The sequence below is a fragment of the Phacochoerus africanus genome, chromosome 11, assembly GCF_016906955.1.
Source record: "Phacochoerus africanus isolate WHEZ1 chromosome 11, ROS_Pafr_v1, whole genome shotgun sequence".
NCBI lineage: Eukaryota > Metazoa > Chordata > Mammalia > Artiodactyla > Suidae > Phacochoerus > Phacochoerus africanus.
Genome location: NC_062554.1, coordinates 2,583,442 through 2,608,136, shown reverse-complemented (window position 1 = coordinate 2,608,136; position 24,695 = coordinate 2,583,442). Strand labels below are relative to the sequence as shown.

General features: G+C 45.0%; 3 protein-coding genes across 5 annotated transcripts; 2 read left to right on the top strand and 1 right to left on the bottom strand.

Annotated features, from left to right (window-relative positions):
- Positions 1–1,593: 1,593 nt before the first annotated feature.
- Positions 1,594–9,143, top strand: LOC125111236 (olfactory receptor 10A4). The gene is made up of 2 exons (XM_047753124.1): positions 1,594–3,470; positions 8,942–9,143. The coding sequence occupies exon 1, from the start codon at positions 2,436–2,438 to the stop codon at positions 3,408–3,410; it is 975 nt and encodes a 324-aa protein (XP_047609080.1). The 5' UTR covers positions 1,594–2,435; the 3' UTR covers positions 3,411–3,470; positions 8,942–9,143.
- LOC125111238 (olfactory receptor 2D2) lies at positions 5,748–6,695 on the bottom strand. The gene has a single exon (XM_047753126.1). It carries the CDS (start codon positions 6,693–6,695, stop codon positions 5,748–5,750), a length of 948 nt encoding a protein of 315 aa, XP_047609082.1.
- On the top strand, positions 9,082–24,324 carry LOC125111239 (olfactory receptor 2D3). Of its 3 annotated transcripts, XM_047753127.1 has the most exons (3): positions 17,037–17,744; positions 18,445–18,505; positions 22,282–24,324. In XM_047753127.1, exon 3 carries the CDS (start codon positions 22,302–22,304, stop codon positions 23,244–23,246), a length of 945 nt encoding a protein of 314 aa, XP_047609083.1. In that variant the 5' UTR covers positions 17,037–17,744; positions 18,445–18,505; positions 22,282–22,301; the 3' UTR covers positions 23,247–24,324. The 3 variants fall into 3 exon arrangements, with proteins under 3 accessions (XP_047609084.1, XP_047609083.1, XP_047609085.1); XM_047753128.1 differs by lacking the exons at positions 17,037–17,744; positions 18,445–18,505 and adding an exon at positions 9,082–9,141; XM_047753129.1 differs by lacking the exon at positions 17,037–17,744 and having other exon boundaries at positions 18,398–18,505.
- Positions 24,325–24,695: the final 371 nt, after the last annotated feature.

Genomic DNA, 24,695 nt, shown 5'->3' with positions numbered 1-24,695 from the left:
CTGATGCCAACACTTGCTGGCTGCCTAACTTTGGGGCAATTACTCCGTTTCTCTGTGCCTCAGAGTCCTTGGCTGGAAAGTGGATCTAATAATAGTCCCTACATCTTCTGGTAGTTGTGAGACAAACATAATACTTGCAAAACACTCAAGGTGCTGTCTGGTACTGACCTGGTGCTCAATAAATGTTCATTCTTACTATGAAAATAAGTAAGGTATCAAAAGTTTTCATAAAGAAGTGATGCCCAGCTTGAGGTTTTTAAAATGAATAAGGATGAGCAACATTTTTAAATAACTTTCTCATTATTTTTGCTCTTTACCCCCCCTTTCCTTCACCACCCTGACTTCACATCTTTCGCTTGCTCAGCCCTTACGCAAATATCATCTTCTCAGTGAAGCCATCTGTGACCTCCCTGCACCCCCAATCCTATCTTCTCCACTGCTTTATTCTTCTGCATTATTTTTTAAAGTATAGTTGGTTTACAGTGTTGTGCCAATTTCTACTGTATGGCACAGTCTCTCTGTCTCTCTCTCTCACACACACACACACACATTCTTTTTCTTATACTATCTTCCATCATGTTCTCTCTCAAGAGACTGAATATAGTTCCCTGAGCTCTATGGTAGGGCCTTATTTTTTGTCCATTCTAAATGTAATGCATCTACCAACCCCAAACTCACAGTCCATCCCACTCCCTCCCCCATAGGCCTTGGCAGCCACAAGCCTGTTCTGCATGTCTGTGAGTCTGTTTCTGTTAGTAGAAAGGTTCATTTGTACAATATTTTAGATTCCACATATAGGTGATATCATATGGTATTTGTCTTTCTCTTTCCGACTTACTTCTCTTAGCACGAGAATCTCTAATTGCATCCATATTGCTGCGAATGGCATTATTTTGTTCTTTTTTATGGGTGAGTAGTTTTTCACTGTATATATGTACCACATCTTCTTAACCCATTCACCTGTCGATGGACATTTAGGTTGTTTCCATTCCTTGGCTATTGTGAGTATTGCTGTGATGAACACAGAGGTGCATGTGTCTTTTTGAATTATAGTTTTGTCCAGATATATGCCCCAATCAAAAAATGAGCAGAAGACCTCAATAGACATTTCTCGAAAGAAGACATATGGGTAGCTAATAGGCACATGAAAAGAAGCTCAACATTATTCTTATCCCCATCTAACAGTCTGTACATTCTACTTACATAATTAACTTTAAATCTGTCTTCCCCTCTAGAGGGTGGGTTCCATGAGGGCAGAGATTTGTTCGTTTTATTTACTGATGTATTATCTTCAGTGTTGAGAATAATGTCTGGCACACAAAAGGCAATGCTTATTGAATAAACAATTTTTTTTCTCAGTGATTGAAAAGCGAGGGCTACAGTGAGTTTGGGCAATGGGTTAGATAAGAGGTGGGTTTTGGAAGGTAGATCTGGCATTATATCATAAGAACTATAATGGCTAGCATTCATTGAACATGTATTATGTACCAGTCACCATGCTAAATTCTTTAGATTTATTGCTTCATTTACGTTTATCGTCATTACAGAGACTTTCAGGGTCCCAGTTTTGAAGCTTAGTTGTTGATGCAATGATGAAGCTTTCTGATCCTTTTTCATAGAATTTAACATTATTAGTTATAGTTGCATGCTTGAGTTGGCTTTTGTTAATACGTAAAATTAGGTTTTGTATTTTTTGAGAGTCAAGACCCAAGTCAACCAGTAGGAGTTCACATAGCACACCTAGAGTCTCTCTCTGCCTGACACTGTCTAGAGCCTGCCTTCCCTTGGTTTCAGCACATGGAGCCTTGAAGACAATACTTAGTCCAGGAATCAAGATAAACCCGTTTCTATATTACGTGTCTTCCAACTATGATTGTCTGAGGTTAGAGATGACGTTTTCCTCAATTTTCTGAAATCTTCCCAAGTATGAGCTGCTGCAGAGTGAACCCCTGCAGGACTCCTGCTCGGGAACACTGGTGCTCCTTGGCTCACTTTCCTCGACTTCCTCCTTCCCACCCTTTTGCTTTGTAGGAAACATGCCCTGGCCCACTTCACCACCTTTCTGTGCCTTAGGACCTCTCTCTTCAGAAAAGCGTGGCCTGGCAGCTTCTTTTAGCACCACTGACGGTGGAGGAGAGATGGGGACCCGCACAAGAGGGAAGCTGTGACCTTGACCGTCCTCCCTGGGGCCAAGTCAGGACATGCGTGTGATACATAGGGTGCGCCTCAGTTCCGTCTAAAAAAAAGTTAGCATTTGTCAAAAAACCTGTGAATCCCGTAGCCAGACTTGTTTTTTACATTTGAGGAAGTAGAGTGTTTGAATGTCAACAACTACAATAAGAAGAATGAAGAATGAGGCCACAGGACGTTCCCTTTCTGAGGGTATGATAGAGGTTTAAATAATATATGGGAACTTCCACCTTCCAGGAGTACGGATGCCCAGTGAGATCCGGGGCAGAAGAATCATGTGGGGAAACTGGACAATCGTCAGCGAGTTTGTTCTTGTGAGTTTCTCAGCCCTGTCCTCTGAGATACAAGCTCTGTTGTTTCTCCTTTTCTTGATCATTTACCTGGTTACCCTGACAGGAAATGTCCTCATCATCCTGGTCACTGCTGCTGACTCTGCCCTGCACAGCCCCATGTACTTCTTCCTCAGGAACTTGTCTTTCCTGGAGATTGGCTTCAACCTGGTCATTGTGCCCAAGGTGCTGGGGACCCTGATCGCCCAGGACACAACCATCTCCTTCCTCGGCTGTGCCGCTCAGATGTATTTCTTCTTCTTCTTTGGAGCTGCTGAGTGCTGCCTCCTGGCCACCATGGCGTACGACCGCTACGTGGCCATCTGCGACCCTTTGCGCTACCCGGTCATCATGGGTCGCAGGGCCTGTGCCCAGCTGGCCGCTGCCTCTTGGGTCTCAGGGTTTCCAGTGGCCACTGTGCAGACCACATGGATTTTCAGCTTCCCTTTTTGTGGCCCCAACAGGGTGAACCACTTCTTCTGCGACAGCCCCCCCGTCATTGCCCTGGTCTGTGCTGACACCTCCGTGTTCGAACTGGAGGCCCTGACAGCCACTGTCCTGTTCATCCTCTTCCCTTTCTTGTGGATCCTGGGGTCCTATGTCCGCATCCTTTCTGCCGTCTCCAGGATGCCCGCGGCAGAGGGGAAGCACCGGGCCTTCTCCACCTGCTCCTCCCACCTGCTGGTGGTCTCTCTCTTCTACAGCACTGCCATCCTCACCTACTTCCGGCCCCGGTCCAGCACCTCCCCCGAGGGCAAGAAGCTGCTGTCCCTGTCCTACACGGTGCTGACGCCCATGCTGAACCCCATCATCTACAGCTTAAGGAACAGTGAGGTGAAGGCTGCACTGAGACGAGTCGTCCTCAGGGCCCTGGGCCCTCGGAAACTGTGACGGGCTTGGAAACCAAGGGGCAGCACTCCAGGACGAGGCGAAGAAAAGCAAGTTTCTCCAGTACGTATTTGCCCTCCACTCTTTCCAGGTGCCACCGTGTACCCACTGGGGTGTGGGCTTTCCACGGGCATCCGTTTGTGAGTGGACAAGCAGGCGCGATGAACCAAGGTGCTTCCGTGGCCCCGTGTTCTCTGAGGCTGTGCTCCCTCCCAGTGTCTCTGAGGCTGCTGCTGGTTTGCACCGTTAGCAGCCTCTCTGAAAGTTGACAACCTCACAAAAATTTGTCATTTTTTGGTTTTAATTTTTCTTGACCTTCTCCATCCCTGTCATTTTATATTTTTCTGCCTTACTCTCTTTTTGTCCAAAACTTCTACTTATGACTCTCACCGAGCTTTCTGTTTATGCGCTAGATGAGAATAATGACAATAAACAGGAGAGTTTGTTTTATTCCTGCACTCATTTCTTCAACAGCCTTTGAGTTTAAACTCAAACTTTCAAAAATGTCAAAACTCAAATTCAAAATTTCACACATTTTTATTCAGCATTCAGCATGTGTCAAACCTTATTTAGACCCTGAAAATACCCTGGTGAAGAAAACAGACAATTGTCTTGCCTCATGGAATTATATTCTGGTGAGAAGGACAGAAAATCAAAAGATACTTTAAATCTTCCACTGTCTCGTCACGTATACATGTTTAGGGGGCTGTCAGTTGAGAGCTTCCTCTGCTGCCATAACCGGTGCCTCATCTGGAGGAAGACTACTTCACACCAATGACTGCCTCAGTCTCAAATTGTGCATCTCGGATATGAGAGCTGCTTGATAGGAAGGGTGTGAAAGAATCCCAAATGACTGTATGTGGACAAAGTATGGGAAACTGCTGTGAATAACCCCAAACTTTTTGTCTCCTAGATTTTTTTTGGTAGTGCTATTGTGATTGGATGAAATCAACTGTCCTTTGTAAGCTTGCATGTCCCTCAAGCAAGTTAGCAGCCCCCGTGTAGGGTTTTGTCCGTGAATATTGTTCAACTCTGGACTCTGGACAAAGAGCAGACTCGGGATGTGGGCGCCATAGCTTTTTGTAAATCGTTCACACGCATTTACTGACAGTGAGCAGAGTAAAGTAGTTTTTACTTCCCAGGCCCGTCCTCTCCTCAGACGCCACAAACAGCTCTAACTCTGTGTGCCAGGGAGGTACCCACACCCATTCAGGCTCCCATGTGGGGTATCCTGCAGCTCTCACGCACCAGAAGGGCAGCACATTCTGAAATATCACAAGAATTTGCAAATAAAAAGGCAGGTCATGAGGTTCTGTTCACATGACGGCGCTCACACGACTCGGTCCATTAGCACTATGATAAAAATTCGAGCCAGCTTTCGGGAATTTGCACGTTAATTTTACTTGACCTCAGGATGGTAGGTAGACTCTTGGCCCCGGAAGATGTCCCCATCCCAGTCCCCCGAATCCATGGGTACGTTATTGTACACGGTAAAAAGGCCTTTGTAGACATGATGAAATCAAGGATCTTCGGATGAGGAGGTTATTCTGGGTTTTTTTAATACAGTAACAGGAAATCAAAACATATGTAGAGAATGAGCTGGACATGTTTATTCCCACAGCTTCCTGCCTCCAAATACCTAAGTCCCAGCTCCTGTCGGTGGCTTTCCATGTACAGCTCCCTCCCCAAGTTTCAGCTGCCTCCCTTTGATCCTTCAGGCCTAGGATTGGTAATAGCTTCTCACTCTCGCTCCCCTTGGATGTCACTATTTGTTGTTGGTTTCCAAACCCCTCTGTTTACCCTTATAAAGATGGGCCCCAGTAGATCATGTCTCTAATAATAGTGTGAGAGGTGACAGCAGAGCTCAGAGGTTCTGCGTTTTCATACCCATGCTCCTCACTCCCCCTCAGATGCCCGTGCAGGTGCAGGTGCACACATACGCATGCGTGGAGCCCCAGCCCATGTCAGGTGGTTATGTACTGTTGGTCAGTTTATTGGTTATTTGAGGATGCAAAGATATTCATGAATAACCAAAAGATAGAGGAGTTGGAATAGGATCTGAAATAGATAGTGATATGATTTTTTAAAAGATAGATTTTACTGGCTCCAGGATTTATGATTTATGAAACAGGAATATTTCTCAGGGGACTTCCTGAAATCCCGACTAGAAGGAAGCAGACCCTCCTTCCTAATGTTTCATGCATTATTGTCCTTCTACAAAGAAAGGGCTCGATAAAGGGTGGAGAGTCGGTCCACAGATGAAAATTGTACCATATTGCAGTCCTGCTCGGGGACCTACTCAGCAAGCCTCACAAGTCTGCAGCCAGCAGCGTCTCACTGTCAGTGGAAAGTTGCAAGCCTGCATGGGACATTCCTCGTGGCCACTTTCCTCAGCGCCCCCTTCACATCCTTATTCCTCAGGCTGTAGATGAGGGGGTTAAGCACGGGGGTCACTATGGCATAGAACACAGACACCAGCTTCTTCTGTTCTTTGGAAGACTTCGGTGTCATGTAGGTGGCGATTGCTGACCCGTAAAAAAGGATGACCACCACGAGGTGGGAGCCACAGGTAGAGAATGCCTTGAGCCTCCCCGAGGCTGACTGCATCCTGACCACCGTCGCTATGATGCGGCCGTAAGACACCAGGATTAGGGCAACAGGTATGAGGAGAATCACAACCCCCATGAGGAAAATGGCCATCTCTGGAGCGCGGGTGTCTGTGGACGCCAGGACCACCAGGGCAGGGGCCTCACAAGAGAAATGAGCCACGTTACGGCTGCCCCGGTAAGGGAGCCTTAGCGTGAAGGCGGCGTCCACCACAGACACCAGAATGCCGCTCGCCCACGACCCTGCGGCCAGCTGGACGCACCGCCTCCATGTCATGATGCTAGGGTAATGCAGAGGGTGACAGATGGCCACATACCGGTCATAGGACATCTCCGCCAGGAGGGCACACTGTGTACCCCCAAAGAGGAGGAAGAAGAGAAGCTGCGCTGCACAGCGTGTGAAGGAAATCACTTTCTTCCTGGACAGCAGGTGGACGAGGGCCTGAGGGACGATGTTGGTGGAGAAGCAGAGGTCAGCCAGAGATAAATTGCATAGAAAGAAGTACATGGGTGTGTGGAGGCGAGAGTCGGCCAGAACAAGGGACATGAGAAGTACGTTTCCAAGCACGGTGAGCAGGTAGACAGCCAGGAATAAGAGGAACAGCAGCTGCTGGGTGCGCTGGTCATCAGAGAGTCCCAGAAGGAGGAACTCGGTCACCTGGGTCTGATTTGTCCGTCTCATAGTTTGTCTCTTTTCTTAGTATAAAGTCATTAAACGTGGGTGTGCATAGCCTATGCAATTATATAATTCCGAGGTGGAGGGCCTAGGAATTGCCCCCAGTCACGGCCAATCATTTCAAGAATCGCTTGTACAAGGTTTTTCGAGGATGATCGTGCTGCTTTATCTGGAACGTTTTCAATATTGTGAAGCTTCATACTTTCGAAGACGATGCATCCACTTCTGCTATCTGGCAAACATATGATAGATCAAAAGTATCTTCTTTTGAATATCACACTTCTAGTAATAAAACAATAGGTTGAAGTCAATCCATTTAATTCCTCTGATTTCTATTGGTGATAAAGTCATGCATCCTGCTAGCGATGGTTTCGGGACCTACATTCAAACAAATTTTAAATTTCAGCTCAAGTACAAATAAAGAAGGAGCATTCACATCTAAATTGAAGAACCCCCTGAATTCCATGTTCAGCATTTCTAGGCTAAAGGAATTCCCAGGAGTTTTCTCAAAAAGACCTAATTACATTCCATGGAATCTAATAACAGGGCCTTAGGCATCTGAATGGGTCTGTGAGTCAGAAATGATGAAAGATTTCAGTTCATCGCTGAAATAAGTGAACAAGTAAAGCACCAATATGAGCATCGTCTCTCTACCTGATGATCGTAGGTGGCAGCCTCGTCTGACCACAGGCCACCTTTCCAGCCCTTTTCCCTGCCCCACACCAGGACACACTGCGTTTTAAACCTCACTGGGTTTTGTTCAGCATAATCTCTCTATTCAGATGCCCGCCACGTACAGTTAGCATCATTTCCCCCGAGCAGTCGACACACTTCAAATATTCCATCACCTTATTTCTTAAGCAAACCTCGTTGGCCAAGCACGTGCTTGGTAAAGGGGATACAGATAGAAAACCCAGCTCCCGAGGCCAAAGCATCTCAGACAGGTGGACACACACTGTAGTCGTGTTTCATCCCCAGGGCCAGCGTGGTCCTTGGTGAAGACTCGTAGCAAACAGTGGTTTAGTGAATGAACAATGGGGCCAACTGAGTCTGCTGCGTCATCTAACGATTTCGTCAATCAGACTTTAGAATTGCTTCCAAAGGGAAATATGGCCTATAGTCAAAATAGCTGATGTGAAAATAAGCTTTGAAAATACAAGCTAATCTAGGATGGGTACATTTCAAATTAACACCGCTTTATAGGACGTTATTACCCACTTGGTTCTTAGAGTCTCCGGGTAACGGTTCAGCTCAGGTCCTTTAGACTCCTTTCTCTGCCCCCAGCTCACACCCTTCCCAGAACAGAAATCAATGCTCTGTACCACTCGTGTGTCTAGAGCTCAGGGAAAAAGGAAGTGGTGAACAAATGCTCCTTCTTGGGGTTGATGAAAAGGGATATTGAGCATAAGACTAAGTACATGTCACAAAGTTCTAAGTGATGCCTACAATCCACCGTTAATTTATAGCAAGAGCAGCTACAGGTCATTTCTGATTCCTAAGCCTTCTTCATCTGCTACCGGTTTTTCAAGGTTCCGTTTAGGAAAAGTATTATTCTGGACCCTTTTTCTTTCTGACCCACACATCTCCTCCATCCCCACTCCACCTCTCGCAACACTCACAGACATAGACACACACAAAAACACACACGTTCTCAAACGTCCAGCCTACCCTGGATACATAGTGTACCTACAGCATCATGGCTCGTAACAAACCGAATTGAAAATATTTTCTTTGTGACTGTAAGATGTTCGAGGGCAGGGACCTCATCTGAGTCATTTTTCTCTACAGCAAATAAGAGAAATCCTGGCACAGAGGAAGTGTCTAACGCATGTTTTTTGAGCTGATTTGACCTGAGCCAAAGTAACAGGAAACAGAGAGGTGAATGTGAGTCAGAGATGAGTGTGACGTGTGACCTGCCCGGTAGAGGGGCTTTCGCTGACCCTGAGCGTGGGACATTAGAAGGTGACACTCTTGACCTGTCCTGCTTTGTTTTTAAAAGCATGTCCTTCTCCCGTGCAAGTGTGTGGGGGAACATGCTGCCCAGGTGGCTGTGACTCTGCCTCCAAGGTCAGCGAGCTTCTGTGAAGACGTTATGTTTACCGTCAGCCTTTCTCTCGTGTTACTCTGCCTTTTCTCCAGATTTAACACCAGCTTGTAAGTTCATTTCTCTGAAGATGGCATATATTACTAGATGTGGAACAGAGTGATAGGATCACAGAGCCATGCACTGTCTAATCTGATATTTCCTTTAGGAGGAAGATGCCAAGGAAATCCATAGGAACCCAGAGAAAATACTAAATTTCTCTTCTCAGACCAAGATCTTTTGTGCTCGAAATCACCTCCTACTCTCCAAGCCGGTTGCTATTCTCCAACCCCAGATCAACATGGGCATAGGAATTCCCACCTGAAGGATCAATATGGACCCATGGAAGTCCTGCTATGTCTTCGTCAGGTGAGAACCATAATTCTTCTTCACAAAGAATTTGGCATTGTGATGGTGGTTTGATATGGTAGATCCACTGTGGGAAAAAACCCTGGTCAGATCAACAGCGAAAGACTTAGCGGCAAGAAGCAGACTGTTTGGACAAAACCAGTTGAATTTTTAAAATCAAATCTGTAAAGAGATTGAAACCAGATCCCTCCCAGTATATGCCAGCTTATCTCCTCTGTTCAAAGCATGCCTTCTCTTTTCTTCCCTCTAATAATCTTACCAGTGTTTTCTCATCTGGTGGAGAGAAAAGATCATATCAGCATGTTAAAACCAGTGAGGACATCTCGCTGTTAAGGGGGAAATTGCCACAGGTGTATTGGCTGCAGGGGAAGAGCAGAGTCTAGGCTATCTTATTAAATCCCCAAAGTCAAGGGCAAGGGCAAGGCAGGAAGGGGAATCCCCACATCTCCTGTGTCCTCCTGCTCCATCTACCCAAAGGTCTTGCTGACTTTGGGGCACACTGTGCAACAGCAGTTCCATTTAAGCGAGGTAACCACGGGATACTAGGAGCAGTCTCTGGAGCAGCTGGAGCGCCCAGGAGATTTCTGAGTCGTTCGGGTGGATCCTGAGCTGCATTTCCTCTCAGAAGTTTCCCAAATGGCCGAAGGAGGACAAAAATGACACGTACTAAGCCCTCGGATCTCCATTTATGAGCCTCGTCATCCGTTCTTCTTACGTGCCTTCTCTTTGGAGAAGTGTTATGTTTTGCAAAAGTATTTGTATTCTGGAGGGAAAAATAATTAGGTTGCTACCCAGGTCTATCACATACTCTATGTAAGATTTTGAGGAATTTTATAATTTGTAGAATGCAAATACTGTGTGCCTCAGAAAATGTTTAGATTCTCTAATTATTAACAGTTGTGCCGAGACCCGCTCAGCAGGATGGGGCTGAAGAACGGGTGCTATGAAACTTAAGGAAAAAATTAACATAAAGCAAGACACAGAGACATTTATCTTAATTAAAGGTGGGAACCGGGGGACTCAAGGTCTCAGGGACCAAGAGCTCCGCCTCAAGAAACCACACTGCTTTTATTGTGCTCTTTAGGCCTATGTCAAGTGAGGAGGGGGTTGTAGGTGCAGTATATAGGGTTTTTTTTAATTATTTTAAAAGTCACCTAGCGGGTTGCTGATTAAGCTTTTATTCTGACCTTTAGGCATTTAACAATCATTAGCAGTTGAGAAAGCTTGGTGTCAGCTGTCCATGCATAGCATTCTAGAGAATCACCATTGTGCTTCTGCAGCAACCCAGCGTGCCTAGGTTTGCACCTTGGTTCCCTTTGCTAATGCATATCCTGCTAACGACCCCTCATAAACCCCTTGGGGCCATGAGGCTCATCTTCCTCATTCTTTAGAGGACAGAGCATGCTTGTGCAAAACGGCGTGCCTAGACCAAAGCATTAAGTCCTCACTCAGCTGACCCTATGAATAACTTATGCCTTTAGGTCTTTGTTCTTAAGCTTATGTCCTTCACCAGCACTGCGACTGCTTTTCACGCAGGAAGGTGGGGTCAAGTAAAGCAGGACAAGATGGAGTTTTCAGCAGAGAAAACAGAAGCAAAGAGGCTAAGAAAATATTGTAGAAACATGTCTCATGACAATTTAACCCTATTTTCTTTATTATTTGTGTTTATTTACACATATATTATTATTTTAATAACTTAACGGTAAGCTATAGACATGATGCCCTGAATATATAAGGAGCTGCTACAAATTAATTAGAAAAGTCAGAAAATTCCAGTTGTTAAAATGGGCAAAAGACTTGAACATGCACTTACAATGTAAGAAATACAAATAGCAGAGTTCCCTGGTGGCTCAGCCGTTTAAGGATCCAGCATCGTCACTGCTATGGTTCTGGTCACTGCTATGGCACGGGTTCCATCCCTGGCCAGGGAACTTCTGCATGCCACACATGCTGCCAAAGAAAAAAAATACAAATAGCTAAAAAGTAATTTCTTCCTTAATATATACCATAGAGAGATGAGTTTTGATATCCAACACGCAATATGTACAAGGGTGTTATAATACCTTTATTCATAATAGCCCAGTGTGGAAGCAATATAAATTTCTTTTTTTTTAATCTTCTTATCTTTTTAGGCCATACCTGCTGCGTATGGAGGTTCCCAGGCTAGAGGTCCAATTGGCCTTCCCTGCAGCAATGCAGGATCCGAGCCGCATCTGTGACTTGACCACAGCTCACGGCAATGATGGATCTTTAACCCACTGAGCAAGGCCAGGGATTGAACCCACATTCTCATGGATACTAACTAGTTGGGTTTGTTGCAGGAACTCCCAATGTAAATTTCTATGAACGACAGGAAGGATAAGTTGTGGTACAAACAATGGAATATTATTAAATAACTTTTTAAAAATGAACTATCATACATAGAACACATAGACAGAATTCACAGAATGGTGTTTACTAAAGAAGCCAGACACATAAAGAGGTACATAGTGTATGGTTCCCTTTATTTGAAGCACAAGAACAGACAAAACTAATTGCTACTTGTAGAACTCCAGATAATAGTTACCTTTGAGGGAGTGTTAACTTGGGATGTGCTGTGAATATTTTATATTTTGATCTACGTAATGGCTGTGCAGGTGTACGGGTATATAAAACTTCTCGGGTTTTACTTAAGATGGGTGCAAAATTACTGTGTTAAGTAACCCCTCACTAAAAGAGAGAGCTGAGAGGGATAGAGAAGAGAGAGGAGAGAAAAAATGAATTTTTAATTGAAGCTGCTGGGGGCAGAGGCAAATCCAAAAATAAAACAGGAAATCAATGAAATAGACAATAACTAGATGATTATTAGTGATTAGATTATCAAAATTCCAAACTGACACTTTGTAACGATTACTAAAACAGCCAAAGTTCTGTCCAAAATTATTTTTAAGAATGAAAACAGTAACGTGGGGGACTCCAAAAGGCCATCCCTCTGAAGAAGTTAAAAAAAAAAAAAGGGCAAATACTGTCTGGAAAACAAAACAAACAAACAAACAAACACAGCTTTATCTGGACTCTGAAAAATGTCAAAAGTTTACAGCAAACAATTGACTGTGTAATTGAGAAAAAGACAGCCGGAAGCCGATTAAGAGAGCTTTGCTCTGTTTTAACTTGCTCTTGCCAAGAAAGTGAAAAGACAGCCCCAGGAGTGGGAGAAAGTATTTGCAAACCCCACAGCTGCTGAGATGGGAGGGAGGTGAGAAGGAGAGAGGGAGGGAGGGGTGGAAAGAAGGCAGGAAGGAAGGCAGGAAGGAAGGCAGGCAGGAAGGAAAGCAGGCAGGCAGGCAAGAGTACTGACCAGTAAGGGTGTGGAGAAATGGACCCCCCTGCATTGCTGCTGGGACTGTAAACTGGTGCAGGTACTCTGAGAACAGGTTGGCAACTCCTCAGGAAGTCCAGAACTACCAAGTGTCTCAGCGATTCCACTCCCGGGTGTGTGTCCCAAGAGAACTGAAAACGGTGACCAGACCAAAGCTTGTGTTTGCACGGTCACAGCAGCGCTGTTCAAAACAGCCTCTTAGAAGTAGAGACAACCCAGTGGCCACCAACCAAGGACTGAATAAGCAATGTGTTACATCCATGAGCGAATTATCACTCAGCCATAAAACGGAGTGAAGTACTGACATGTGCTGCAACGTGGAAGGGCACAGCAGCATGATTTTTTTTTTTTTTGAGAGTTACGTTTTATTTGGGGGCAAAATGAGGATGTAAATCCGGGAGGCAGCATCTCGAGTAACCCTGAGAAAACTGCTCTGAGGAGCCCATGAATTTTTTGCATATTCTAAATGCAAGACTCTCATCAGCCATAAGTTTGCAAACATTTTCTCCTATTCTGTGGGAGAAAGAACCATTTTGGGGAAAGAACTAAGAATCCCTTACCCCACTCCTTAAATCAGAAATAAATTCTGGATGTATTGAGATGTAAATGAAGCCATATATGTAAGCAAAAATATGAAAATTTTAGAAAAATATTTTTTTAAAAACCATAATCTTTTAAAACATAATCAGGAGCCTTTTAAATATTAACACAGGAGTTATGTTATGGCGCAGTGGTTAACGAATCCGACTAGGAACCATGAGGTTGTAGGTTCGACCCTGCCCTTGCTCAGTGGGTTAAGGATCCGGCGTTGCCGTGAGCTGTGGTGTAGGTTGCAGACATGGCTCAGATCCTGTGTTGCTCTGGCATAGGCCAGCAGCTACAGCTCCAATTGGACCCCTAGCCTGGGAACCTCCATATGCCGCGGGAGCGGCCCAAAGAAATAGCAAAAAGAAAAAAAATAATAATAATAAATAAAAAAAATTTAAAAATAAATATTAACACAAAAATCAGAAATCATGAGTGGTAAAGACTGATTGAGTTGACTAGATTAAATTACAAAAAATATAAAAATCCATAAAGTCAACTAACAAAATGGAAAAAAACTTATTTTCAAGGTAAAATCAAAGAGCCAATTTTTCATAATAGCCATGGGTTTTACAAAGCAGTAAAAGAGAGTTGAACAGCTCAATAAAAGAAAATGAGTAAATAATCCCTTCACAGAAAAAGAAATTGAAAAATGATCAATAAACATATGATACTATGTTCATACAATAAAGTATCTTATAAAATAACACAGTGTAAAGTATCTTACAATAAAATAACAATGAGGGGTTTTTTTTTTTAACTAACATTTGCAAAGTCGAAGAGTATGACAACACCAACTGTTCGCAAAGGTGTGAGTAAATAGGAACATTGATGTAATTTTTATGAGCGTAAATTAATGCACCTGACAATATCTACTGATATTTTAAAGGGACATACCTTTAGACCCCAGAATTAAACCCCGGGAAATTTATTCTTCAAACACATTTGATAAGGACATAAATGTATATTCTAAGATGGTCACCTTGGTAATGTTTTAATGTCTAAAGATCGGAAATAACCCAAATGTCCATTAATACGAATGTGGTTAAATAAATCATGGTATATTTATACCATGGAGCATCATCCATTTATTTTTAATGAGTTCCATTTATGTGTTCTGTGAAACCACAACAAAACTACAAATACTGTGTAAGCCAAACCGCAAAGCCAGAGAAACTGTAGAGTTCAAATTAATAGCATTTCCTTAACGGGACAGACGACGTTTTGCTGGAGCTGAGTTGCCCCTTGAATTGTGGCTGGAGGACTGACTGCTTCAGGGCATTCCCTGCACATCACACAGCTCCAGTGTCCTCTGGGGACTCGGTTCTTCCTCGGTTTTTCTCTCACAGCATTTGGCCTTCAGATAATATGCGCGCATCATCTGGATCGAAAACTCACCTTAACTTTTTTGGACATTAGCTTGAGAGAATTGTAGGAGTGGTCCCTTTTCCCGCGGCCAAAGTAGTCTTAATCATTCTGCAACTGTTTTATTCTACCGATCTGCCCTTTGACAGTGGAGTCTCCCACCAAAGAAAAGCTTTATATACAGCTTTACTGCAGCAGCACACCCTTTTGTCATGTTGGTATCAGGACAGGGCTAACCAAGTGAAACTCTGCCACTGAAGAGGGTCGCGTGGCACCAAGACACCGTAAACTGAAATGACAATGCAAGCCCTTCGGCCAAGGTGCATTACTCAGTTAGATAGCTGGCATCTGCATGATCCACTATTCACTCATTTTCATTTCTGTTCGGTTACCGCGTAAATGAGAACGCAGGTGTTGATGACGTATGAGCCTCCGAGACGTGATGGGCTGACGTCCTTTGAATGACGCTGGTATAGGGCTTGAGAAAGAGGTGCGTGTGATGTGAAGGCTCTGGCCTGTGATCTCAGATGTAAGACAGGCGCCCTGGGGTGTCTCAGAGGATGGAAAGGTAATAAACTTGAGGGTTCTGGAAGCTCCAGGGAACGACCTGCGTTCATCCCTCTCAGGACCTCCCCTTAAATAGTCCCTCTGGTCAGAGCTGGGACCTGAGAGAATTGGAGTTTGTGCCTTGAATTAAGGAAGGAGGACGGGTTTGCGATGGAGTCCCATCATCGGCTGGCTGTGGGGCAGGCGTGGGAGACCCTGCCTGGAAGCCCAGCGGCTGCTGGGGACGCCCCTCAGGCGTGGGGGTGCAGGCTGCAAGAATCACTCCCTGGGGTGCTCAATCCTGGCTGCCTTACCTGTGGCGCCTGAGCTGTTTTCCTGCTTTATCTCTGTCCTCAGGTGAAGACGCGCCGGGGTGGGTAGGACTCGGCAGGACTGGCTGGAGGCTGGGAGGCGCGCGAGCTGCTGGGGAAGCTGAACTTGATCATTCGCCCTCTTACCCTCAGCTTTTCTTTCTCGCTCGACCCCGGAGACCGTCCTATTCCCACTCTTCCCGATCCAGCGCCCCGTCCTCTCGGACCTTCTCCCTCAGGGAGAGGCCCGCTCCGTTCATTTTCCCGGGGAGAGGCAGCTCTGCCTGGTTCTCCCTGCCCTGCGCTGTCAGCCCGTCGCTGTCTGCCCGCAGCTTGCCTTCCTCCCACCGTCCCCCCTGGAGCAGGCAGGGAGCTGGAAGGACGCTCGGGGTGTTGCCCTGAGGAACCCCGTCAGGAGCTTCTGGCCTGCGAGCACCCTCTGGGTCTAGGAGGGCAAAGGGGCCCGGACTGGACAGGACACTGGCTGAGCCAGTCTGCTCTAACCTGGGTGGGTTAGAGCAGACGGAGGAGAGTGGCCCAGGTCCAGTCAGTGCTGGATTCGCACCGGTCCCCATGCTCCATGTCCTCCCCGGGCAAGTCAGGCAGGATGGCTTCGGTTTCCACTGGCTCAGTACCCACTCCGTGACTCCTTTTGTTGTGGGTAGGATTTGGTGGCCATGTGAGTAGGTATATAAGAATAGTAAATACGCAGGTGCCTGCATCTCTGGCATGTGCATGGCTGCGTGTTTGTGTGAGACCCTGCTTGCAAAGCTGACCGAGTAGGAGTACGTGGCGTGTGTTGTGTGTGTAACAAGGCATCATTCTGGTGTCTCCAGTTGTGTGCACATGAGAGAAGGTTCCTGAGAGAAGATAGCCGGAAAGGCCGAATTGGTTACAAAGTGACCAGGGGCTCAGAGGGAGGAAGGGTCACTGCCTGTCATTTTGGTTTGGGGAAACAGATCAGAGACTCTGGCTGTGTCCCTTCTTTCTGCGCTTCTCCACTCTCTGGAGTCCTGTCCACTGTGGTCAGCTTCCCTGGCCTGCTTTCTTCAAACTTTTAGTCTCATTGTTTTATTTTTCCCAGCCATTTTCTCTCTGTAGTAAAGAGACACCGTTGTTGAATGAATTAGTAAAGCTGACAGAGTATTATGAAATCTTTAGAGTCTGAAAGAATAATTATCCCTGGCCTTCCTTGGAATAGAGATGATACCGCATTTCATCTTGTTTGGCTCCTTTTCTGCTTATTTATGACTCAACTCTCTTCCCCTTTCTAGATCCTAAACCACCTTCTTCCCCAACCAACATATTCACATGCATGTGCCTTAAATGTACAAATCCTCCCTGGAACAGATGGCGAGAGAGCCACTCTTTATGTGTACGTACAGTTTCTATCTGGATTTTTGGTTTTGTGGTGTGTAAAATGTTTATCGATGTAGGAGTTCCCTGGTGGCCTAGTGTGGAAGGACCTGGTGGTGTGACTGCTGTGGCCCAGGCCACTACCATGGCGAGGGTTCACTCCCTGGCCTGGGAACTTCTGCGTGCCGTGGATGTGGCCAAAAAGAGTTCATCAGTGTGGTGAGACTGTCCTTTAAAGGAGTCTCTGGGGGAGAAGCACCCACACATGCCCATACATGGTATTTTGCTGCACGTTTTTAACTCAGCAGAAAGAATTCTTTCTGTGGAAGATGTCAACACAGCCATTTCTCTCCTCCCCGAAGCAGCCACCCGCTCTGGCTCCAGCGTTTGATGCTCTGGGCATACCCGACACTCGAGTGGAGGCTGCGACTGGCCTTTGGGGCCCTGCTGCAGGACACCGCACAGACTTGAATGACTCTGGATGTCACAGAGTGGGGATTGGAGCCAGGTCCCTTTCCTCGCGGGGTGATCCTCTGCCCTCTGTTCATTTCTTCATGCAGATAGCCCTCCGCCAGGTGGTGAATGGTGCAGGCTCCAGAGCCAGACTGCCGGGGCTCAAATGCCAGCTCTGTCACTTGTCAGCTGTGTGACTGTGGACAAGCCACTTTTTTTTTTCTTTTTCTTTTGAGGGGGGCAGAACTTGGGGCATATGCCTTTATTAGTGGCCATGGATGAAGGGCCGTGGGCTACCAGGCGAAGTGTGGCTACATCATTCGAATCAAAGTGAAAGAGATGGACACAACGTTGTAAATCAACTATAGTTTGACAGTCTTTTCCAAAATCCAAAGGAGCAGGATTTTGTAAGCTGAAGGGTTACACGAGCAGAGGGACCTGGGATTCTGGACATCTGTGGATCCCAGGGCTGCTGGGGAAGACAGCAGGAGCTCACCTTTCTTGTGAGTTTGCAGACTGTTATCGAGTGCAGATGTTCACAGAAACGGCTGGTGTCCGTTCACGTTGCCTGCAGGCTGTCTGGCTACATGAAATAATTCCCGAGAGAACTGCATCACGGTGCAGTTTAGGTAAGTGCTCAGGAACACTTTCCTTATTATAACCGTCATAAGGAACCGGTATTTGCAAAAAGGAAGAAATACACAATATACAACTTATGGAAAATATACTCTCAGAGTACTTGAGGTTTAAGGCCCACAGGCAAAGGGATTAGTATAGATGTCAAGCCACTCTGTCATCACATAGTTTGTTACCGTCTGTTACCCACAACGTTAGATAACGTGGGAGAGTTTGATGGTGGTGGCAGGATAACCCTTCATTAATTACACATCGGGTTTACCATGTTATACACTATTCATATTTTTAAATTAACATATAGTATATTAATCTAAATAAGCCCTTTGGCAAGTACCGATGGACACTTATTGCCGTCACGGCTGTCAGTGCTGTTGATGATCAGTATCTGCGGGTCAGACGACACGGCAGTGCCCAGGGCACACCTGGACAAGGAACGGACCAAAGAGAGGGGCAGATGTTGCCCAGGTCACACCTGGACAAGAGAACCGACCAAAGAGAGGGGCAGATGTTGCTCTGCAGCTGACAGTGCTGAGAGTAGGTAAGTTATTCTCTGTGGAATTTCAGAAATAATTGCAGGAGAGGAAATGGTTCTCCGATAAACTGCGGGGACTGTACATCTCCAGGATTTATTCATCCTGTAACTAATCACTAACATCCTGTGACGGATCTCTCCCCATTTCCTCCTCCTCACAGCCGCTGAGACCTCCGCACCACGTTCTGCCTCTGCGGGTTTGACTTATTTCAGATTCCTCGTGTAAGTGCTATCACATTTATATGTATTTGGACTTCTCTGTCTGGTTGAGGTCATTTAGCACAATGCCCTCCGAGTTTATCCACGTTGTCGCAAGTAGCAGGATTTCCTTCTTTCTAAAAAGTGAATAATGTTCCACTGTATGTATAGTCAACATTTTAAAATCCTTTTTTTATTGAAGTATAGTTGATTTACAATATTTTATTCAGGCATACAACATAGTGACTCAGTGTTTTTATAGATGACACGCCATTTGAATTTACTATTGGAATATTGGCTATATTCTCTATGCTGTGAAATATAGTCTTATAGTTTATTTTATACACAGTAGTTGGTGCCTCTTCATCTCCTCCCCCTCCCCCACCCTCTCCCCTCTGGTAACCGTGAGTTTGTTCTCTGTATCTGTGAGTCTGTTCTGTTTTGCTATATTCATTCTTTCATTTTATTTATTAGATTCCACATATAAGCGGAACCATAAAGTATTTATCTTTGTCTGGCTTATTTCGCTTAGTATAATGCGCTCAGCGTCCATCCACGCTAGTGCAAAGGGCAGCATTTCATTTTTCATGGCTGAGTAATAATCCTTTGTTTTGTATAAGGATTGTTACCAACACTTGTTATCTTCTGGGTTTCTCTTTTTTTTTTTTTTAATAATAGGCATCCTAACAAGGGTGAGGTAACCAATGCGGTTTAGATTTACGTTTTGATGATAATTAGTGATATTTAGCACTTTTTCAGGTTCCTGTTGGCTATTTTTATGTCTTCTTGGAGAAGAGTCTCTTCAGTTTCTTTGTCCATGTTTTAATTGTGATACTTGCTTTTCGGACATTGAGCTGTATGAGTTATCCATGTGTTTCAGATACTAACTTTTTATCTGATGCATGGTTTGCAGATGTTGTCTCCCATTCCATAGGTTGCTTTTTCGTGTTGTTAACTGTCTCCTTGGGAATGCAGAGGCTTTTTAGTTTGATGTGGTTTCACTTGTCTATTTTTTTGTTTTTGTTGCTTTTGTTTGTGGTGTCATATCCAAGAAATCATTGCCAAGACTAATGTCCAGAAGTTTTCTCCTTATATTTTCTGCTAGGAGTTAAGTCTTTAATCCACTTTGAGTTTATTTTTGTATATGGTGTGAGATTAAGGCCCAATTTCATGCTTTTGTCAGTGGATGTCCAGCTTTCCCAGCAGCATTTACTGATGAGACCATCCTTTCCCCAGTCAGTATTCTCGGCACCTTGTTGGCCATACAGGTGTGGGTTTATTTCTGGGATCTCTGTTGTGTTGCATTGCTTTTATGTATTTTTAAACTATTATTTCATTGTGTGATGTGACAGACATATTTTCCTGTAAATACTTTCTGCAACTTAGAGTATTTATTTAGAATGGACTCCTCGAATTGGATTTAGAAATTGGGACAATATCTGAGGGTATTAGATGATATTAGACTTAAGGGATTCAGGAACTCCTTATACTCCTCATACTCCTCTATTCCTGGTCATTTCTTCCCTTAGCGTCCTATAAAAGAAACATGAAATAATGGAAAATAAGTCACCACTTTTTATTAGTTGGGCCAGTTGCTAACATCACTCAGGTCCAGAGCTGTGATAAGCGTGGGTTGGGCTGCTTGGTCTGGTCTAAAGTCTCTGGGAACCTCAGCCTCCCTTGTGGCTTAAATCCATATTGTATCATCATTCTACCCTCCGGCTGGTAACATGATACAGTAGAAGGAAGCAATGATGAGCACACTTGGAAACTATGAGAAAGAGCAAGTAAACTTCTTCAGGGGGACCTTGCTCACCTTCTCAGTTCAGCTCCAGAAGAGAGAGAAGAAACAGAACCGTGCATGACCTTGGAACGCCCAATAGCCCACCCAGCGGTAAACGTGGACTGGTCAGCGTCCTAGAATGTTACCGATCAGATTCGTATTCCTCCAAGGGGAGAAAGGACTGGCAAAAAAGGAACTTCTGCCTTGCCCATACTATTGAGAACTGAATCAAAGCATATGAGTGTTCGAGTCATTTAATGTATTGACAAAATTGCTTTCCAGAAATATCGTACTAACTTTCCTACTCTCATTATACAAAAATGTGTCTTTCTCTGCACCCGCATTACACGTTACACAGCTAATGGATTCTGCTGTTAGTTTGTGTGATTCAACCTCTCTGTGCCTCAGTTTTCTCATCTGTAAAAGAAGACGGTATCTACCTCATAATGTTATCTGGACAAAATAATCATATAAAACCTTAAAGGAATGCCTGACCTGTGTTAAATGCCCAGTAAAAACTGGCTATTGGGAGTTCCTATTGTGAAGCAGCAGAAACAAATCCGACTAGCATCCATGAGGGTGCGGGTTTGATCCCTGGTCTCGTCCAGTGGGTCAGGGACCCAGCCTTGCTGTGAGGTGTGCTGTAGTTCACAGACTTGGTTAGGATCCCACGTTGCTGTGGCTGTGGTGTAGGCGGGCAGCTGTAGCTTTGATTTGACCCCTAGCCTGGCAGCTTCCATATACCAGGGATGCATCCCTTAAAAAAAAAAAAAAAAGGAGTTCCCGTCGTGGCGCAGTGGTTAACGAATCCGACTAGGAACCACGAGGTTGCGGGTTCGGTCCCTGGCCTTGCTCAGTGGGTTAACGATCCGGTGTTGCCGTGAGCTGTGGTGTAGGTTGCAGACGCGGCTCGGATCCCGCGTTGCTGTGGCTCTGGCGTAGGCCGGTGGCTACAGCTCCGATTCAACCCCTAGCCTGGGAACCTCCATATGCCGCGGGAGTGGTCCAAGAAATAGCAAAAAGACAAAAAAAAAGTTATTTTTGTTGCGACTATTGCTATTAAAATCTTAGCTAATGTCCCAGATGAAAAGTCTCATTGTCATAATTGCACTTCGTTATAGCAATACTGAATATTTTCTTATATTAGTAGCTGTTTGCGTTTCTTCTTTGTAAATAGTCCGTTTGTGTCCTTGGCCCCATTATTTCATTATTCAACAATTTTCATAGCGTTTGATATGGAATCTTAATGAATTTTAACTTGTGTCCTGTATCTCCCTGAAACATTGTCCTCTGTTTGTAGTTTATCTTTTTTTAAATTTTACTCATTGTTATTATCGCTCAAAAACCTTTCAACTTATTTTGTAAACTCTATACATTTTCCTTCTTGTTTTCTTAGAAGGCTTTGTGGTTTTTCAAGTCTGATCCTGTCTCTATATCACAGCAATTTTAACCTATTTTCCCCTTTTTTGTAATGTTTTAACTTTAATATTTTATTATTTAATCCAAATGGAATGGTCCTTAGTGTTGATATGCCAAGGCTTTATTTATTTTTAAACCCAAGAAAAGTTTTTTTGTTTTAAGAGGTCAAATTAGATTTGATGCTTAAAAACAGTTTTACGTTTTTCAAGCATATGTTATAATTCAATATGTAGGGTTTTTATCAGATGGTGGTATAGTCCTAACAGCATATGTCATTTCCTAACAATAAGTGTGCAGTCACTTCGTAAAATCCACATGATATCCTCATAGCAGAATTAGCCCAGAGGCTTTAATAGCATCATATTCTATCTATAAATAAATGACACTGGGGAAAGGAAACTGGGGGGGGGGGGAATGAAGTGGATTTAAATTAAAACCAATAATAAGAATAAAAATACTCAGAATCCATTAGAACAATTTGGGTGCAAAAAATCTAGACGTAGTGAATTAGGTTTTAACGTTGAGCTCTAAATGAGCCTCTGCTTCAGGACTTGATGTCATTCACGCAAAGTTTGTTCTTTTTGTTTGAGCCCAACAGGTAAACAAGCATAAGTCTCAATGGGAGAAGAAAACCACAGCTTCGTGGCCGAGTTTGTCTTCCTTGGCCTTTCTCAGGACGTGCAGACCCAGCTCCTGCTGTTCATTCTTTTTCTCACCATTTATCTGCTGACCGTGCTGGGAAACCTGCTCATCATCATTCTCATCTTCCTGGATCCTCGACTTCACACGCCCATGTACTTTTTTCTTAGAAACCTGTCTTTCGCAGACCTCTGTTTCTCTACCAGCATCGTCCCCCAGGTGTTGGTCCACTTCCTGGTGAAGAGGAAAACCATTTCTTTTTCGGGGTGTATGGCCCAGATAATCGTCTTCCTTCTGGTTGGGTGTGCCGAGTGTGCCCTGCTGGCGGTCATGTCCTATGACCGCTATGTGGCCGTCTGCAAGCCCCTGCGCTACGCCACCGTCATGACCCAACAAGCGTGTCTCCGGCTGGCCGTGGGGTCCTGGGCCGGCGGCGCCCTGGTGTCTCTGGTGGACACCACCTTTACTTTCCAACTTCCCTATCAAGGACGGAACGTGATCAATCACTACTTTTGCGAGCCCCCTGCCCTCCTGAGGCTGGCTTCAGCAGACACCCACGAGACCGAGACGGCCATCTTCGCAATGGGCGTGGCCATCCTCCTGGCGCCTGTCGCCCTCATCCTCGTCTCCTACGGGAACATCGTCTCCGCCGTGATCCAGATGCAGTCTGGGGCGGGGAGGCTCAAAGCTTTCTCTACCTGTGGCTCCCATCTCATTGTCGTCGTCCTCTTCTACGGCTCAGGAATATTCGCCTACATGCGGCCAAACGCCAGGACCACGAAAGAGCAGGATAAGACGATCTCTGTGTTCTACACAGTGGTCACCCCAATGCTGAACCCCATCATTTATAGCCTGAGGAACAAGGAGGTCAAAGGAGCTCTCAGGAAACTCGCTGGAAGAAAGTCCTTTTCTCGGAGGCGGTGACCTCCAGGTCTGATTTTAAGGTAACGTTCTTAAAAGAGGAGCAGGCGTTCCGTCGACACTTATGAATTAGGTCATTTCAAGGAGATGCGTAAAAGTAAGGGACTTGGGCCAGAACCTGTGAATACACCACCCTAAACACAGGGGAGAAATAAAAGGATGAAAAGTGAGGTTACTGCTTGATGATGGAAGTATGAAGTACTCTTTTGAAGGAGATTTTGGTTAATTCAGCTGATGTGGACGTATTTTAAATATGATCACCCTTAAATCTAAGAGGTTTGTTTAAACTGAATTATCCTGAGATAACACCTGAGGTGTATACGTGATTCTAACATTAAAGACATTTCAAGTTTGGATGTCCCAGTGGTACAAATATTGAAATCGTCTCTGATCAAAATCACCAATGTATTTGGAAGTCTTTATCACTGGGGTCACTCATGTCCCAGAGCATTTCAGCCTGAGAAAGGGTCCTAGAGGCCACGCTCCTTCCAAGTTCATGATGTTCTTTCCGGAAAGCTCCAGAAAATGAGTTTTTGGTATCATCACCCCAAAATCCACATAAGCACAGACTATCCGAGTGAAAAGGGATTTCAGCATCTAACCCAAACTTGTGAGCTTCCTCCAATGATCTCAAGCATTCCTTCCCACGGTCATATCTTAAATACTGCCACGACCTATTTAAATACAACCTAGCCTTGCCATCCCCCCGTCCAAATGCTGGAATCCTGAGCAAAGTAAAATTATTGCTGTTTTGGGGCACTAAGTGTTGAGATGGTTTCTTATGCAGCAATGGATAACTGAAACTCTGAGAGAGTCATGCGCCACCCCATTCAAAGAGATGCCTGTGGGGCTTTTTCACATTCGGGAGAAGAACTCCTACCTCTCCTGCCTTGGACAGTGAAAGCGCCAAGAAGCTCCTAGAGAAAATTTTAATAGCACAAAATCATAAAAAGTTGATCAGAGTTTTTAGTTGCAGTCACAGAAACTGACGATGCATGATTTAAGCTAAAAGGAACAAATAGTGAATAAGGGCAGTTTGGATCCCGCAACCTGAACTACCCAAATCATGATCACGCGGGGCGGGGGGCGGGAGGGGGCTGGGGGGGCGGGGGGGGGGTGTCTGATGAGGACGTCACTGCCATTCAGCACTAGATGGCGCTCTTTACACTGTCTGCACCGTCCATGGAGCCGGGCTGCTGGAGCTGCTAATTCCCTCGCTGAGCCTGGGAATTGGAATGTTCCTGTTCCCTTTCCCGCTGATAGAAAAAGAGAAGAAACTGCTGACAACATTGCTTCAGCCAAAGGATCCCGGCGGACGTCACCAGTGTTAAACCCTGTTCACGTAGGTTCCCTTGAGATGATGTGATGGAAATAGGACTTTGTCTCTGTGACCCCGCCCCAAACCCCTAACCTAAGTCTGATCATGAGAAAAACATCGAATTCTCGTACATG

Coding starts and splice junctions, on each gene's coding strand:
- LOC125111236 (XM_047753124.1), top strand. CDS start 2,436: ATGCCCAGTGAGATCCGGGGCAGAAGAATCATGTGGGGAAACTGGACA.
- LOC125111238 (XM_047753126.1), bottom strand. CDS start 6,695: ATGAGACGGACAAATCAGACCCAGGTGACCGAGTTCCTCCTTCTGGGA.
- LOC125111239 (XM_047753128.1), top strand. CDS start 22,302: ATGGGAGAAGAAAACCACAGCTTCGTGGCCGAGTTTGTCTTCCTTGGC.